The sequence below is a fragment of the Nanorana parkeri genome, unplaced genomic scaffold (assembly GCF_000935625.1).
Source record: "Nanorana parkeri isolate BGI_ZX_2015 unplaced genomic scaffold, ASM93562v1 scaffold105, whole genome shotgun sequence".
Taxonomy (NCBI): domain Eukaryota; kingdom Metazoa; phylum Chordata; class Amphibia; order Anura; family Dicroglossidae; genus Nanorana; species Nanorana parkeri.
In genome coordinates, this window is record NW_017306373.1 from 942537 (window position 1) to 961829 (window position 19293).

The window sequence follows — 19293 nt, forward strand, 5'->3', positions numbered from 1 at the left end:
AATTGTTCTGTGCACAGTTCTAACTACAAAACTCAATTAAGAAAAAAGGCTTCTAGCACAGTAGGTTTTGTAGAAGACAGTTAGTGAATGCAGTGGAAACTGTTTTCTTTTTTCCATCTGAAGGTGACTTTCTCTTCCAAGTTATCTTTTAAAAATGAAGCAGAATTAATACACATATACACACACATGTATACACATACATACAGACACATGGTCATGTGAAAGAGTGAATACACCCCATGGAAACTGTCAACTTTTTCAACATCTTTGAATACTGAAAAGGGATGCAAACGACGGCTTTCCACTTACGATAGTAAATTCTAGGGCAGTAACTTTACATGCTTTAAGCAGCCAAGCCACAAAAGCCAGCAACTGTAAAGTAAAGGTGGAATACAGGTCCACGAGACAGGAGGTCTGGACAAATCAAAAGGCATCAGAGAGCATTTACAACGAGCTGAATCAGCTCTGCATACCAAGATCTGCAAGGCCACTCTGGAGCTATCAGAATGACCAGAATACATTCCACCTCAAGCCTGTGAAGCAGATGGGACAAGGGCTTCAGAGGTGGAAATGCATGAATCATACTGTACAGATGTGACAAAGCCACCAGAGCATCCACTCCTGAATCTGTCTACCTTGTGATTAAATCGAGATGCCAGGAAGCCCACATTCAGAGTGCCCCATCCCCAACGTACACAGATAAGGCGAAAAGCCTCCAGATAAAGGGACCACTTTCCCGTTTTCAGAATCTGATGGATAATGCAGTCTGCTCACCGGTTGTCCACCCCCAGAATATACACTGCGGAAAGAGTGGAGATGTGCTCCTCTGCCCAACAAAGAATGTGGGAGACCTCCAACACGATGGATGCACTTCTGGTGCTCCCCTGATAGTTAGGCCATGATCATGGCATTGTCTGACTGTGTACTGACTGGTTGACCTTGCAACTGAATGGTCCAGTGACAAAGAGACAGGTGGTTCGCCCAAAGTTCCAACATGTTGAGTCGAGACAAGTCGAGAGCTGACCCAAGATCCTCCCCATCCATAGAGTCTTGCGCCTATCACAACCACCGTCCAACAAAGTGGGAGGTAGGATTTTCCAGGCACCAGCTTTAGAGACCGAAACCACCACAGCAGCAAGTCCCTCACCATCTGACCTAACCGAATTTCTGTGTCTAGGGACCAGGAGGAGTTGCCCCATTTCAAAAGAATTTCCCTTTGAAGACCTTTGAGTGATGTTTAACAAATGGAACCGCCTTGAAGGAGATCACTATCAGACCCAGAACGTAAGTGCGGAACAAGACCCATCTGCAAGGAAAAGAGAATCACAGAATGGATACTTAGGTCCTAACTTCTTGATTCTAGGCATAAACTGAGGCTGTGTTAGAAAATGGTGGTGGGGGGAGTATAGTTGGCCAGCAGCAGAGCTGTTCCTAAGCTGCTCTTTGCATTTTGATCCTAGAGTCCTAATGGTGCAGGTGGTCGTATAACCCTGCGTTAAAAATCTTCCGATCTTCATTGTGTCCTTAAATGAGAGTGAGGACAGCAGATAGTAACAAACCAGAGGAGGGGGCCTGGCAAAGTGGTGAGAAAAGGGGGTGGATAATTAAAAAGTGGTGAGAGTGTGGGGTTCGTAGGGCTGCAACTAACGATTATTTTCATAATCGATTAATTGGCCGATTATTTTTTCGATTAATCATATAAAAAAAAAATTAACATCATCCTTAATTTAAAGTAAAATACACAATTGGAGTGTTACAAACAAAGTTTACTTCAGAATAAAACTGCATACACAATTCTTTGCAATCGCACCACAATGGAACGCATGTCATTGTGGGGCGCCATTGAAATGAATGGCAGCGGCAACGTACCTCCCACAGCAGAATTTTTCAGGCCAAAACCGAAAATGACTTTTTTTTCCATCTTTTTTCATTTATAAAAAAAAAAAATTTTTATAAATGTATGTATTATATTAGACATTGTAATTCGTTGGATTTAACAAAAACTCCAAGCCAATATAATAAAATAACCAAACTTTTATTTAAAATAACACACCAAAATCTGGCCAACTTAGCCAAGACAAACTTTAAATCCTGCTTTATCATGGTTTGACTGCTTTTGAGCCTGTTTAAATGGCCAATTTATCACCATGATATACTATGATAAGCAGCAGAGAAATGAAATATCGCCATGATATGAGGAGAAAAGGCTGTAGAGAAGAGCAGGGAAGGCTTTTCAGGGATGCACACAGATATTCCTGGGAGGAAACTTCTGATAGAAAGGTCATATGTTATTCTTCCCACATACATGAATTTAAATTGAAAACACATAGAAAGCCCTATTTTATTTTTAATTGTATTATAGAAAGCCCCTTAAACATTAGTATTAATATAATAAAGCTAATTAGAGGTATTTTTTTGCACAATAAAAATATATGATTTATTTTCATTGCAAACAATTTTGTATTAACCTCTGCAGCCGCAAAACTAAGTGCTCGCTGACACCAGGTGCGTTTAAGTGCGTTGATCATCTAGATCAACACAGGCTCAGTGCAAGGACACGGAGGAAACAACTGTCCTCTATGTGCCCTGTTCACACCATACAAGTGTGTTGATGTGTTTTGCATACAAATGCAGACGGCATGTCTGAATTTTTATGCAACACAGCGCAGAATAAAGTGTTACAACACACGGCAGCATTGGGGTATATATAATCATATATAGATTTTTTTTTTCTAATTTTTTGGTAATTGGGCTCATTCAGATGTCCAACGCAGGCTCAACACAAGTGCAAATGGAAAACAATTGAATTTTGTGTGTCCTATTCACACCATCACACTGCGGTATGGTTGTGTAAAAATGCAGCATTTCTGCACCGCTTAACACCATTTATAAAATGTACACCATGGATGGAATGCCATTTTGTTGAAGACTGAAGCGGTCAGTATTAAATGCTATTGGCCACATCGCAGCTCAATTTTTGGCCTCAGAGCTGGCATGTTATTGTGCATGCATGGTATATCAACACCATATTGCTGCAACAGACATACTTTACTGTACATGTGTGGGGAAAGAGGGGGCAATACTGAGCATGCACAGCCACCATAGAAGCATCATCATCTCAGCTCGTGTGTGTTTAAAAGTGGATTGGCGTTGAGAGGGAGAGCCCACCTCCTCTCACACGGGCTTGTATGTGATCCACTTTTCTACTTTATCACCAACAATCAGGCTCTTCTGCTTTTTCATATGCTGTTGGCACACTTAACCTCCTGCCGTCCGCCCGGCATTTTTTTCCTGCTTGCGCGCCCCCGGGCAGGAAAAACCTGCCCATTCTTTACAGCCATTGCCGCCTGTTTCACATACAACCAATCAGCGGCTCTATAGCCGCCGATCGGTTGTATGGCGTGAATTTCGGAGGCCCCCCCCATGCGCGCGATCGCGGGTGCCGCCATCTAGGGAGTCAGGAGGTAAGATGGGAGGAAGATCAGCATCTTCCTCCTAGGTCTGAATGAAGAAGTGATGTGTATTACATCACTTCCACAATCACCTGTCAGTCATCTGGCTGCTGTAGCCAGAGAAAAGAAGCTGATGAAGCAGATCCCTGCTTCATCAGCTTCTTTTAGGGTCCCCAGGTGACACTAGGGGTCCTAGAGACCCCCAATGTCTCCATAAAGAGGACCTGTCAGTGTGTCTTTGCTATTATATAGGGAGATTGTTATCCCCCGATGTAAGAGCAATAACAAGAAGTATAAAACAATAAATAAATATAAATAAAAAAAGTTTAAAAAAATAAGTCGCATATAAAAAAAAAAAAGTTTAATTCCCCCACGTTTACGCACATATAAACGTAAATAAGCAGATGCGTCAGCGCGCGAAAACGACATTGCGCTACACATGTTAAATATCGCCGCAAACGTAGGAGTGTGAGCAATAATTTTAGGGCCATCAATCACTGATAACACTAACTGATGAGTGGTAGAAGCTTTTAAAGCGTCGCCTATGGCCAATTTTGGGTATTGTAGTTTTTTGAGGTTTCGCGCGTGCACACAATTTTGAGGCTTGACATGTTTGGTGTCTTTTTACCCGACGTGACCCCGCCTTTTATATTTTACCAAAAAATTGGGTAATAATAAATGTTTTATAATTTAATATAGGGAAACGTTTTTTTTTTTAAGTTTCTGTAATTTTTCCTTAATATAGTAAAAAATAAAAATCCCAGTGGTGATTAAATACCACCAAAAAAAAGCTCTATCTGTCCCCAAAAAATGGTATAAAATTCATTTCAGTACAGCGTTGCATGACGGAATAAATATCAGTCAAAGTACCACAGCGCTGAATACTGAAAAATGGCCTGGGCAGGAAGGGGGTTTAACACCGTGGACTTCAAGTGGTTAAAGGGTTATTCACAAAGCTGCCAAAGGCAGCCGAGTGAATAACCCACCCAAAGTGAAGTGAGCCGAACACTGTTCAGCTATTCACTTCAGGCTTGTACAGCTGATTTCAGTCGTACAATCAACCGTACATCGGCTTGCTTCTGCTGGCTTCGGTTTAGCCGAACATGCTCAGCATGTTCGACTACGCTGAAGTGAAAAAGGAGTTTGACTCAGCCGATCCAACATCTGGACCGGCTGAGCCGAACCTCCGGCAGGCTACTCGCTGCCGTTTCTTCCTCTTCTCATTAGGGGCCGAACATCAGTGAGTGAATAGCCGAATGCCGCTGATCGGTAGCAGCGCGAATATTCTGCTCGGTACCTCCGTGCTACCCAGCAGAATAGAAAAAAACTGTGAAAAAAGTAGAAAAAAAAAAGTTTTAAAAAATGTAAATAAATGATACATTTAAAAAAAAAGATATTTAAAAAGAAAAAAATTAAAGACTATTGAAAAAATAAAAAAAATAAAAGAAATAATTGGGGCGGAGCTAGCAGTGGCAGCTAGCTCTGCCCAACGGTTTCTTATTGGCCGGGACCTGCTAGAGTCCAGCCAATGAAAAACAATTGTGCGGAGCCAGCAGTGGCGTCACGGCCGGCACCGCCAAGTTGTCATTGTTTAATGACAGTCCAGCATCCCCAGGTAACCGCCCAGCTGACAGTTGCGAGGCTTTCGGCCCGTTTCGGCTTTCGGCTGAGCCACTCGGCCAGCTTCGGGAGCTGTATGGGCTATAGTGAATAGCCCATACAGCAGCCCTTCGGTTCTACTAAACCGAAGGGCTCCGGCGGCCGAAGCTAGCTGAAAGATCCTTCGGCTAGCTTTGTGAATAACCCTCTTAATGTAGAGCAGTTATTACATTTTGCATGAGATACTCTTAGCGCTGTTGTGTTTCGCCCCCCTGATTTTAACAGGCATACTGGGCAAGGTGGCTCATTTTTGGCACAAATACTATCTCTATGGATGAGGGTGATATACATATATACATTGTAGCCACAATCATCATTCCATGAATTTGATGTTTTTTACTTGAATATTTTAATGACATGTTGTATATAAAATAAAGAAGTTCCTTTTATACAAACATCATAACTTCCTGGTTCAGCAGACCAATCTTCTAGACGCATAGCAGAGCGTACTGTGGCAATCCGATTGGAAATAATATAGAGCATGTAACATTTATCAATGACCCAGTTAAATAGTTTAATATGGTTTTTCTCCGTAGAGCTGAGGAAAAAGCTTACAAACTCCTAAGCCACTAGCAAAAAAACTAATGCAAAAAGTTTAAAGGCTAGGTAAAAGAAATGCAGTAGAAATCAGGACCCAACTGTCAAGGTGGATTCTCCCGGTACAGTGTTCACAAAGGGGAAGGCGGCCAGGGTGTACAAGATATGCCAAAGCTATCTGTACACTGTACACTCATAAACCACAATAGACCCATCTCAGCAGCTACAGCTGACAGTCCTAAAACAAACATAAACATTAACTACGGCGTAATGGAAAAGAAGGACATAATTTAAAACGAATCAGGACCCGAGATAACAAAATACAATTAATTCAGACTTTACCCCTTTCCCGACAAAGGCAGTGGAACTAACCTGCAGCTCAGATTCTGACAATCTGGAACATTTTGCCTCTATTCCCCTACCCTATTACATAATGCTGACTGATGGCACAGATTGCATCAATTAAAGCAAGCAAAGTTACTAATTCATTAATCAACAGCATAGTATAGCTTTATATAGTTCATGTTTGTTCACTACAGTATGTTGTGCTGAGAAAAAATTTTCAATTTCTTTCCCAAGGACAGTAAAAGTTGACCCACAGTTGACATACATTATGCATTCTCAATGGTCTGGAGCTCTTCCTCAAAAGTAAAATAACCAGAGAAAACATTACTAACCTCTAATGGTAAGCTTGCTGTATAGCTGGGAATTCATTTCTTTGTCCCGTTTGAATCTACGATACTCATCAACTGCTTCTCTTACCATTGTAACTGTAAGAACAAACCCCTGAAATATACAGAAACACACATGATAATTTGTCTGGTGAGCATTTTAAAAACCACTTTGAAAACTAACAAATAAGTTGCACATAATTAGACACATTATAATTAAATACTGTAAACATACATCGCAGTAATGGCATGGATTAAAACTCAACCTTTACCAAAACATTTCATCTAATTTTCGGTTAGATTAGAGAACGGTATGAACTTTATAAAGATTTTAAATGCTGCCTGTGTCCCCACCGAGGGCATTCTCTTCTCTCCCTGTCCTGACAGGTGCCTGTCACTTGGGCACGAAAATTACAGAAAATTCCCCTCATGTGGACACAAGAATAAAATGCTGACGGGTTTAAAATCTTATTCAACATGAAAAATTGTTTTTTTTTGCTTGTGGTGCCTCAGCACCAACCATCATGGTTTAATGTACCTGGACAACATCAATACAATGTAAAATTATTCTTTGATGACAATAGTCCTATCATACCACTGGATACCTGGGTCCTGGATATGCACTGGGTATCTCCCTGTTACTAATCTCTCCCTGTTTCAATGGGTAACTAGGGCCATGGCAAAGCCTCAGTTGCTCAATTAAAGCGCTGCTTTACAGTAAGAATGCCAGTGTGGGTTTGGAAGTGTGGGTTTAAGGAGAGAATTCACTCAAGGATTTCTTTGCATTGGAGCAGCGTTCCGTTGCGAAGGCAGCAGAAGGAGTAAGAATTCCTATGCTTGTTTGCAGACATGACATTTTTAAGGAATTTTGGGTAAGTGACAAAGTCGCTTTAGGAACATTTTTAATCATAGTTATCATTAATGGAACTTCCTGCATACATTTGGGTTTCTTATTTTCCTTTCTTCTTCAATATGCTGAAACCATCCAGGTGTCCGAGTTTTACAGATCCATGCTTTCCTGACTGTCATATTTGTAAACGGTGCAGCCAGTGAAGTGCGAAGAAACTGGTTAGAATATAAATATGCCTAATGTTTTCTTTACCCTTAAAAATTATTCACATTTATCAGTAAAAAAGTTCCACATGTGTGCATACACAGGGCTCTATTTATTACCAAATGTTGCATTAAGTAAAACAACGGTCCCAAAAGAATGTTTAAATGATTGTTCTTTATAATGCTAAAAATATGGCAGTATGGATATAGACTGCGAGTTTCTTGGTTTAAGGTCCTTTTTTAATTTTATATCATTAAGCACTATTGACAGCCCACTGGGGAGATTTTCCTCAATTCCTGTCCTGGTGATACCTTGTTACACCTTAACGCAAATAGAATATCCTGACACAGGACGTGAGGGCAAATCTCAATGAGGACAGAGACGGTAATAAAAACTTTAAAAAAAAAACTAAAAAAAGTTTAATTTTCAGGTGGGCCTTTAAAACAATACTATTTGACACCTCTGGTGTGTTGAATAGTGTGCTCCCCGACCAACTAGTGGTTCCTTCTGCTCACCTCTAGTTACTGCGGGACATAGTAGCTACGTAGGTGTCATCAGGAGGAGCCGCAGCACCAGCCGAGGGCACGCTTTTCTACACAATCAGAAATGTATTGGCACGGACAAGTAGAAACTTGCTTCATTCACAGGCTTATGTTTCTTTGATTCCAAACTTGCACCCCAACAAGTGAAACTTTGATGAAACTTTGTTTAGTTTTGCATAGAGCTGAGAAGGATTAGAAGACCTGTCAGGTTTTTATTGCTCTGGGTGCCCATTAGGGTGATTCACCCTCTGTATTTGTCCAGGTAAATGTTATCACTGGAAGTGAATGTAAAAGAAAATCTCAAATGTTGGGTTCCCACAAGAACAAGAATGGATAGGAAATGTTACAATGGGGACACTAGGTCCAGTGATCCTGATGACCACCAGGAATTTCCCTCACGTCATTTCCTGTTGTGGCCAACAGACAGGATGTGAAGGGAAATCTCCCCAGTGCAACACGGATGGTAAAAAAGCTTCCCTTACTCTATCCGAAACAAAAACAAAAAAGCAGCTTTGGCTTTGGTTCTACTTTAAGTCAGTGAACCCCAACAGGTGAAGAATTACAATGGGAAGCAACGAAAGAGAGAGGTATTACCACTCCCCTGCTCTTTCACACAAATAACAAAAAGAGGAGCCATTGTGCTTTAAGAAAACATTATGTCCAGATTTACAAAAACTGTGTGCTTCAACCAAAATGTGAATCACCATGGCACTTTTGTTCTAACACTTAACCTACATATTTCTTGGGATCATCTTGTTTTAAATGAACCCAAACCTTGTATTAAACAGTAGGCAGCTGTTCACACAATGTTCTTTGTCATTTGTTTCTAAATTTGCTGTTAATCAGCATAAAAATTAAAATAATAAAAAAACAAACTACAAACATGCCTCTGACTAAATCCAATTTACTAAAACAGCATATTATAAATGATCAATACAAAGGTCAAAGTGTCTGACTCAGGACAAGTAAAACAGTAGATACAGTAATCTGGTACACAAAAACCTTTCCCTAATGGGTTATAATATGTCTAGTTAACTCTTTATTGTTTGAGTCAAAATAATTATTTAGTACAATAGCTAAATACAATACACACGATCCCTGGTCTAGAACAAGGGTACAAAATATATTTTCTATCCTTTTAATAACCAATGTATTAAAAAAGTGAGACAAGAGGTACTTACCAGTGGTGCCCAGTAGGTGTATAGGTAGCCTATTTTCAGAGCAGGTACAAACTGTGAACAGGACACTACCAGAAAATACAGATTCAAGAAAAATTTGAATTGTTGATATAAAACCTTAAAAAAAGACAAAAAGAAAATTACTCACAACTACAGGAACAAACAAAAAGTATTTATCAAACTACTATTATATATTTTATGTATAACTATATATGGCAACACCAGTATGAGCTTAGAAGAAACTAATCAGAGTACAAAGTCCAAAGGTGCCTATATTTAGGAGACGTGTTTTAGAATTATTGTATAAGAATGCATGCTTGTATTAGCTGAATATGTATGTGTACGCACCAAGTACTAAACACACAAGTATTCTTATCAGAGGGAAACAATAGTGATTGGCATTGAAGCTCGAAAGTGGCCACTCAACTCTTCCCCTGAAATCAGTCAGCAAGGCAGATTGTGCATTGATATATGAAAGTTTTCTAGCCTGACAGTAAAGTGCTGGATAGTTGATGGTCACTTCATGTCTATGGACACCGTAACAGTCAAGACCCAAACATCAAAATTCAGAAATAATTTTTTTTTTTTTAATTTCTATTGTCAATATACTGGTTGCAAATTCCAGGGTTATCTGTAAACATTAGGTCAAGGCAACTGGACTTGCTGCATTTTTCTTGAAGACGTTTCACTGGTCATCCAACCAGCTTTCTCAAAATTCCAGAGTTGTCTAACACATGTCTTTCCCCAATGGCCAATATACTAATCATGTTGTTGGATTTTTCTTTAAAGCAGACATCAATAAAACTTACGTAAAATATAGTACAAGATAAATTATATCCTTACACTTTCTAATCCAACATCTGGGTTATCTGATCAACTGTTAAACTTCTTTATTTTAACCTCCCATGTATTGTATACTTTGTAGTATCACACTCCCCATGTTACTGTTAATACTACACACTGTAATTTAATTTGCTGTATTCAGTATATAAAAAACTTAATAAAAATAGGATTTTTGACTTACCGGTGTCCCTTAGTATACGCTAAGAAAATAATTTTATGGTAAGTCAAAAGCCCTATTTTCTTAATTGTACATTGAAGCACACAGGATGTAATTCAAGTATATAGAGATGTTGAAAAGCAGTCCAACTGAGGGGTGGGCAAAACTGCAAACAGCGACGTGAACAACAGGACAACATAAGGGGCTCAATACAGCTGACTGAGCTGCCTGAAGAACCTTACGACAGAAGTTGGCATCAGAAAAGCAGTAAATAAATCCAAAGTGTGAGCTACCTACTAAAAATGTGACTACCCTCAAACAACTGCTGTATAAATACCATAGTATATAAAGACAATTATCCTAAATGCAGAGCTAAAAACCCTAAAACCATAAATTGTTAAATAATAACCCCCTAAAATGGCTCATCACCCACGTGAATGTGAACAATAAATGCTTCAAATAATATAAACACAAAATAACAAAATCCGCATTCACAGACAAATCACAGTAAAACCAAATAAAAAAATCACACGTGAAAACATATATTTTTTAGTATAAGATAGTCCTATATACAAATGTATTTATCATTCCACTTTAAAATGCCAGTGATATTGTGAACCACCAAGATAGAATCCTCTGTGGAAAAAAAAATCCTAAGCCTTATGGGCAAACACTCACCAAATGATATGTTATCTCTTACATAAGAAGGTAAAGAGTCCGAACCCCAAGTGAAGCCAAAACACTCCAGGTCTCCTCCCTGGCATCAGTCCTCCTTGTCACATATTACTCCACACCCATCAAAGAGATGAATGTATATCTGTATTATGGTAAGGCGCAAAAATCGCTTAATTCTGGATGTAGTCCCCGAACAGTATGTCCGCCGCTCGTCTATGCGTGACAGTGCTCAGACCCGCTCAAAGCGCTTCGTCAATAGAGATGTCATCAGCAACGGTGTGAGCACTATCCATCCTCACTCAGCTAAACAAATACTTTCCTAGGACTCTCCCATTGAATACATTAATCCTACTCCACCCACTGCACAAATCCTTGAGCATAGCAGCCCTGCTATGCCCGCTACACATATCTTATAAAATATAGACCAGGGCTATAAAACTCACTGCATACAATATAAAAACTACATAAAACATTACAAGGTAAATATAAATCATACAAAATATGCATATATAGAACTCAGTATGTGGTACTATCATATATACATATATGGACGGGCATTATGCCATAAATAGACGCAACACATGTACACATGTATGTGGAACGCATACAGGAAACCATAAAAAGTCGTACAAAAGAGAGCAATGCCATCCAAACAGCACACTATAAACAATACAAAACTCCAGGAAAAATAAAACTGCTGTGGCCATAAATGCACTAAAACAAACATCCAAAACTACGCAACTCCTATTATAATTCAATAATTTGCTATAAAACAACTCAAATCTATGTATATTTTCAAACCTTTAGGGTATAAAGTGTCAAGTTCCTAAACTGTTTCTACATCATTTTGAGAGAGCTCTTTTTTCAGATCAGAACCCCTCCCATGCTTATATATTTTATCTATACCACAAGATTTCATCCCCCTTGGGTTTTTGTTATGCACTTCCATAGAATGATGTGATAAACTATGTTTTTCATAGCCTTTCTAAATATTATTTATATATTGCCTTACACTCACTGACACTTTTCTCATAGTCTTTCTCACGTATTGGAGACCGCACGGACATTCCAGCAGGTAGGTAACATGGGTAGTATTACATGATATGAGGTTCTTTATCTCATATTTTATACCTGTACTACTATTCCCCAGTCTTACCGGCTATGCATCTCCGACAAAAATGAAAGCCATGACGGCCAAAAAACATAGGTTTCCTTAATGGAGAATCAATCACATTTTTCACTAATTGATTTTGTTGACAGTCTAGAAGTCCTTCTATAGACTAATTTAGGAGTTGTAGGAAGGAGGGTGCCCAATATTTTTTTTTTAAAGCATTGGCCAATAGAGTTCGACAATATGTTCTACTTGTTTATATCGTCCACTAAAATCTGTAATGAAGGCAAAATCGAACTTGCCTTTTCTTTTTTGCCTTTTCTTTTTTGTTCCTTTGGTTTATTCTGAAGAAGGTCCTCTCTATCCATTTTCTCTATCTTCTAACATAAACCCTCTAGTTTGTGTCTTTTATATCCTTTATGATCAAATATATCCATAATTATTTTAGTTTGTTCTTTAAAATCATCTAGATTATTGCAATTCATACAAATTCTCAGTATTTGACCTTTAGGAATACTCAGGATCGATCTAGGATGGTGGCAACTAGTGGTTTCAATATACTATTTCTATCAGTCTGTTTAAAAAAGGTTTTTCAGTACACATCCTATCCTTATTCATAAAACCAACTAAATCCAAGAAAAATAACATCTCAAACTCCATCCTCCAGTAAAGTTGATCCCGTATTTATTATCATTATTACACCCAAAGAACTTTTCCAATGACTCAGGGGTTCCTTTCCATAAAATAAAAATATTGTCTAATTAGCATTTCCAATACTTGAGATTTGGCCACTTACCCCATATATAAACTCCTCCTCCCATTTGGACATGAAAATGTTTGCCACACTTTAGGTATATTTAGCCCCCATGGCTACTCCTTTAACTTGCAAATAATGTATATTAATAAACAAAAAATTATTGCTATTTATGGGAAATTGCAAACATTGGACAATGAACCTTCTTTGCTGTTCCTGATTCGTTTGTTAATATCGTCCTCCTTATCTGCAGGGTGGAAAAACAGATTAGGCCACATACATGAGCTCAAGCTGGTGGAAGACAGAGGGACCCATTAGGATAGATCCAGGATTCAGGGATCCAGGAGTGTACAGGGAAGGTTTTAACTGGCTTGGGGCTATGCTGAGGTCAGCCGATCCGGAAAGCTGCAAGGTAAACCACAGTGGCTCTGCAGGAACTGAGGAATCTTGACAGAAGAGAAAATGTCTTGATATAAGCAGAAAAAAGTAAGAATTATTTTGCTGCTCTTAGAGCAGAGAAAGATGTCCATTCCCCTAGAACAGTAGCAAAAATCTGAGACATGGTGTGAGTGGGAGAGGTTAAACCAGGTTGTCTTTATAGCTCTGTTTGCCAACCTTGTTTGCTATATTGAGCTCCTTATGTTGCACTATTTTCCACGGGGGTCTGTTGTTTGCTGTGTTGCCCACCCCTCAGTTAGACTTCTTTTAGACATCCCTATATGCTTGAATTACATCCTGTGTTCCTTAATGTGCAATTAAAATAAGAGTTTTTGACTTACTGTAAAATACTTTTGTTGCAGTACATTAAAGGGACACAGGTTCCTACTATTGCTTGCTACAAAACGGAGGCATGATGGGAGTGGGCGGTATGATAGGAGTGGGAGGAGTCATACTCTAGTGTCTTTACCGCTTTGTTTGCCAGTGTCCAGTCTACTGAAGACAGCAGCATAACCCTGTGTACCTGAATTACATTCTGTGTCCCTTAATGTGAAATTAAGAAAAACATCTAAACAAAAAAGATCCAGTACAACAAAAGGAAAATTTGTGGTATAAAATCCACCAGCATGTGGCCCCCTAGAAAGGAATTTACACCAACAATGTTGTTTTCTGGAGACCCACATAAAACTCACACTAAAAATCTGTGGTTCTATAATGAAGACAGATGGATATGGACAGTGTGCTCTAAAGTCGTAGACCTACAGTAACTGAGAGGCACCAGATTGCTGTTTTTGTTCAGGCAGTGGCAAGGTAATAGCCATTGACAATGATGTGCGGTAAGCAACAGCAACCAAATCAAATTCTCCATATGGCACTCGTCTCAGTTTAAACCAATGCCAGGCCATTTATAATTGTTTACAATGGGTTCCACAATGTTCTTTTCTGTATTAAATATCCTGATTTCAGTTATTGCTAAAACATAACCATAATCTAAAGGAATGTAGTCAAATGTCTGCATCAGGTAAAACCCTTAATTAAGTTCCATTTACTTTATCGTTTTGTTCATATGCATGTGATATATAGATATTTCTAAAGAAATCTGTACGTCTTTCATTGCATTATAACATTTATCAACTACTATATCATACAACAGTAATCAGATGTGTAAAGAGTCCAACTACAAATGTAATTTAATTAAAAAACTATACTGCATGTTTTTAATCACAACAATGAATGGTTTACTGTATTCTTAATGAACTTTGTGACCTTTAGGAAAATGTGTGCTGTTTAAGCAATTTGTATGCATTTAATAATTTAAACTAAGGGAGAAAACAGCGGCTTGGTTCAATAAAGATGAGAATATTTATCTGTCTAAAAGACAGTTGACATTTTATTACCTTGACACAAGATCAGCCTTTTAATTACACAGTCATTAGTTTTGCGTGTTTTAATAAAGGCACATATAAGATCCCGTGCTTTTTCCTACTGTTGCATATATAATCGTTCAATAAACTGTGCAAACTTATTAGCATTAAGAGAATATAACTTAATGACACAGCAGGCACAGAATAATTACACACAATACTAAAATAAGCAAATAGGTCAAACTAGACATTTTTAAACAACCTGAACAAAAAACAAAGTAACGCAAGGTATCCAAGAAAAGTAGTGGGACTAGCCAGCATTTCATTTCAGATACAGAGAATGAGCTTCAAAATCTTAATTTTTCATGTGGTTTCCATTACATTGTTTTTGTTGTTAAAAGCCAGTTGCTTAAAGAAATCAATGGCTGAAGATGACTTTGGACAACTCAGAGCATTGATCAAATCCATTCTTGCCAAATGTCTCCATTGGAGGTTTCAATGACAGGCAGCCTGCCTGAGGCCTTGTTCACACCGAAAGCAGTGTGTTCCAGAGCGGTAGCTGCTGGAAAGCACCATGATCGCTCACAAAACTTCCCCCTGCGTTCTGGGGCGGGAGGGGGCGCGGCGGTGCATTGAATTCAATGGCACCGCTTCCACGCCCCCCACCCGCAGTGCGATCAGACGCGTGGCAAAACTTTGACTGCGTTACATTCCACTGAAAACGCAAAAAATAGGGCTTGCTCTATTTTTTGCGTTTGCAGTGGAATAAAACGCAAAGTTTTGCCACACAACTATTGCTATGCTATTTCTTTTTTTTTTTTTAAACTCACTGTGCTCTAGAAGGCCTTGGAATATATTTAAAGTTCTTTCTTTGTAAAAACAAAGATGATGAATATAAAAACTGACCCAATCCCATTCTAGTCTCCATTTAAAGAAACTCTATACCACACTTACAATAAAATACCATCCCTGTAAATTAATAGCCACTATGCTTACGTTTCTGACATAAATTAGATGCATCCAATGCTGTAGTTCTCTTCACTTCTCTTCAAACTAATCAATTAAGTCATGGCAGTCAGTTGCTTGTTTAGAGCCTATGATCACTTTTGTACTGGCTTAGTGTTATTTTATCAAATACAAATATTAGCTAGATTAAAATTTATAGGAGTATAATAGTGCATTTAAAATCATGAATACTATAAATGAAAATGGACAGGTAATTAGTTTAATATTACATAGACCGTCTTAGGAAAATGTAAAATTGTATATGTTATATGGAACTGCTACACAACCTATTATGTAATGAAATGTTACTAAACCCAACTTTTTGGAAGAAGTGTAAAAGGGTAAGAAACTAGTTCAGGTTTCCATTGCCATCTGTTCCCCCATTGGGGATGTTTCCCCTCACTTCCTATACCAGTGGCAGGAGGTCTGACGACCAAAGTGATGGAACATGTTGGAACAAGATCATCTATTTTTTGTAGAGCAGGTAGAGGCTAATTCTAATCAGAACGCTCTAGAAAATTAACACCACTTTTTCATATTTCTTTGCAGCTTTTTCTGTCACCTATCTGATCTAATGGACAATGAATCAGCATTGTTACGATGGTGATTTAGTGCCCAATGAGCAGGCATTTGATGCAGGAAGCTGCAAAGTTAAAATAGTAAACTGCTTTGCTGTGAAGTGCACGTGAATCACAAGAGGAGCTAGGAAGAATTACAAATATTTCATAATATAAAATATTTTTCACAACTGTTTGTTTGCCTGGGGTTACATTTTAAGATACCTTCCTCTTCACCAGAATGTTTCCAAAATTACACATTTCCTTCTCAGGACTTGAAAGACACACACATTGAATTTATCATTTAAAAAACAGCTTACCAGTTTTTATTGCCTTCCATCTAATAGTTCCAAGCTTTATAAATTCCTGGGAAAACAGCCTATAAACTAGTTTGAAAAAATAATTGCTAACCAGAATCATTTAGTAACTTTCTATAGAAAGGAACCCAAGAAAATTGACTGCAATATTTGTCTACCTGCTAAAAAATGGACAAATACAAAAATCTTATTTTTAATGAATTTGTGTATCTGAAGGAATTAGTGCCAGAACAAAAGCTAGATAAACGCAGGCCAACCAACTATTGAGATTGACACAACTGAGGGGAGGACACCATTTATCAACCCAATGCTCCAGACTGGGACAGATAACCACCAGTAAATAGGAAAACTGCAAAGGAGCTATGGGCCTCAATTAGCAAAGTGGAGGTCCAACCAACCATCCACCAAAAAATTCATGGAGAGGCACACTACCTGAATAGTACAAAAGTAAACTAGCAAGTGACATGGTAAACAAAAAAAAGTCATGTTTACTGGGCCAAGTAACAGAGAAACAAACAGATCCCTCAGGGGAAAGCTAAGCAGACATACAATGACCAATAGCAAAAATCCATTCAGACAACTGTAGGAAAGCCTAGCATACCCAAGCGTTGGCTTCAAGAAAAGGAAGCCTGGACAGACAAAACATGTCCAGAGAAAAGACCAACCAGTCAACAGCTGAAAGCTTAAGCTGAACACTCCTAACCCTTGACTTCAGGGAGAGGGAGGAAAAGGTGTTATCTGATTTCCATGGATGTGAGAGGCCTAACAGCATAAAATCGAAATGGAGAGAAGGAAAAAAGAAACCCTTAAAGAATATTTAAACACTCAGCAAGCAGTAGATATATGCAAAAACATTTTAAAAAGAAAGTTTACAAAAAGGGTCAAAGCTTACCTGCGTCTCCCGTCCGAACATCTGAAGATCCACGGGCGGGCGCATGCGCAGTTCAGATTTTCGGCAAGGAGAGTCGCAAGGTAAGTGAATGCAGGCAACATGCACCCGCACAGACTCCGAGGGAAAGGAAGTGCCAGGAAGACAGAGGAATCAGCACTGGATCAGAGACCGGCACCAGTGCTAGATGGACAGCTGAAGACTACAGGAATAAAGAGGATAATCGGATAAGGTGGCATCATTCAAGGTAAGTCCTTACATTAGCATGGGGAGGGGGGAGTTTTGCCTTTAATGTCACTTTAAGTTGGGAAAAATGGAAGGGTACTTACCCTTGTTAAGGAGGGGATGGTGTGATCAACACCACTTGTGTAAAAGGGTGGGCAGTGATAAGGATATATTGTAATTCAAACTGGCAAAAAAAAAAACATCAGTACTAGGATGAGGAGTCCTTCCAATCAACACCCACAGGTGTTTCAAGGGTGGGAAGGCAACACTGCAAACCTACTTGACCAGTTATTAAAGAGTAATTCCACTTTCCCAGGTGAATTTGGGGGAAAACACCCAACAAACTGCCCCCTCTCCCCTCCTCCTGCTGCTTTTACCTTTAAAAGAACACCCCTTCCCTTCCACGGCTTCCATACGTACTGTATGCCATACATAGCAACGCAGCTGTGCGCTAGGCATTTAATATTACCCTCGCACCTTGCTAAGAAGCGCTTCTGATTGGTCAGCATGGTAAGAAGCACCATTTGCAAGCATAATTTGAAACACATAGTGCAGGGCTGCCATGCTGTGTATGTGGAACAGATTGTACACCGGCAGCCACGGAGGGAGGAAGCAGCCTTCTTTCAAAAGTTAAGAGCAGTGGGATGGGGGAGACAGGGAAGATTGGGGGGGGGGATTCAATTTTTCCAAATTCGTCTGGGAAAGTGGAATTACTCTTAAAATATATGATTCTAGGAATCATCCAACCTACCTCTGTAAAGTTGGCCATACACCTATAGATTTTCTATGGTCAGATGAAAAAGTGCAACAGATTTCCCCATCTACGCTAAACTGCTGGGCCAAGCTTCAGTATCTTGCTAGTCGGCCCCACTGGCTCTCAAAATATCTAAGCAATCTGATTGGATGCAGACATTGCTCAGCTGTTTTGAGACATGGAACATGTTATCTGACTGCAGAGCATTTCTCCTTTTCCCAGCCATGGTACCTTATCTGACTGCAGAGCATTCCTGCTCATCCCAGCCATGGTACGTTATCTTACTGAATATCATTCCTCCTCATCCCATGCATGCAAAGCATTCCTCCTCAATTCAGCCACGGTACACTGTTATCTGACTGCAGATCATTCCCCCTCATCCCAGCCACGGTACAATGTTATCTGACTGCAGATCACTTCTCCACATCCCAGTCATGGTACCATGTTATCTGACTGCAGAGCATTCCTTCCTATCCCAGCCATGGTACCATGTTGCTTAACTACAGAGCATTCCTCCTCATCCCAGCCATGGTATGTTATTTGACTGCAGATCAGTCCTCCTCATCCCAGCCAGTGTCATGTTATGTGACTTTAGAGCCTTCCTTTTCATCCCAACCATGGTACCATGTTATCTGACTGCAGAGCATTACTTCCCAGCCACAGTACAATGTTATCTGACTGCAGATCATTCCCCTTATCCCAGCCACGGTACCATTATAGTCCTTTATAGCTAGTGGTATTCTGCATTGTTGCATAATGTATTGTTGAATTTTATAGTCCTCTATAGCACGTGGTATTCTGCATTGCTGCATAATGTATTTCTGAGATTTGTAGTCCCTCTAAAGCTTGGAGTCAGTGGCAGAACTTACCAGGGTCACAGCGTTTGGAGCTGGGACCAGGCCATGGCACTCCACCACCTAAAATCATTAGTCTGTATTGTTTTAGAAAAACTGTAACATGACACCTAAGAAAAGTATCAGTAATTGGTAACGTGTAGTGTGTACTTGAAGAAAAGTATCGGTACTCGTACTTGGTCAGGAAAAATTGTATTGGTGCATCCCTATTTGCAAACTGTAGAGAAAACTAGCCCAAAATTGTGTGCAGCCTGGGG

At 39.3% G+C, this 19293-nt stretch overlaps 1 protein-coding gene across 1 annotated transcript in view; it reads right to left on the reverse strand.

Annotated features, from left to right (window-relative positions):
- Window positions 1-19293, reverse strand: part of ATP9B (ATPase phospholipid transporting 9B (putative)) — a 245998-nt gene that overhangs the window by 203193 nt on the left and 23512 nt on the right. Inside the window, exons 4-5 of the mRNA XM_018553011.1 lie at window positions 9097-9210; window positions 6326-6434 (exon numbers count right to left, since the gene is read on the reverse strand). Coding sequence (XP_018408513.1) covers window positions 6326-6434; window positions 9097-9210 — 223 coding nt within the window. The remainder of the gene's footprint in view (window positions 1-6325; window positions 6435-9096; window positions 9211-19293) is intronic.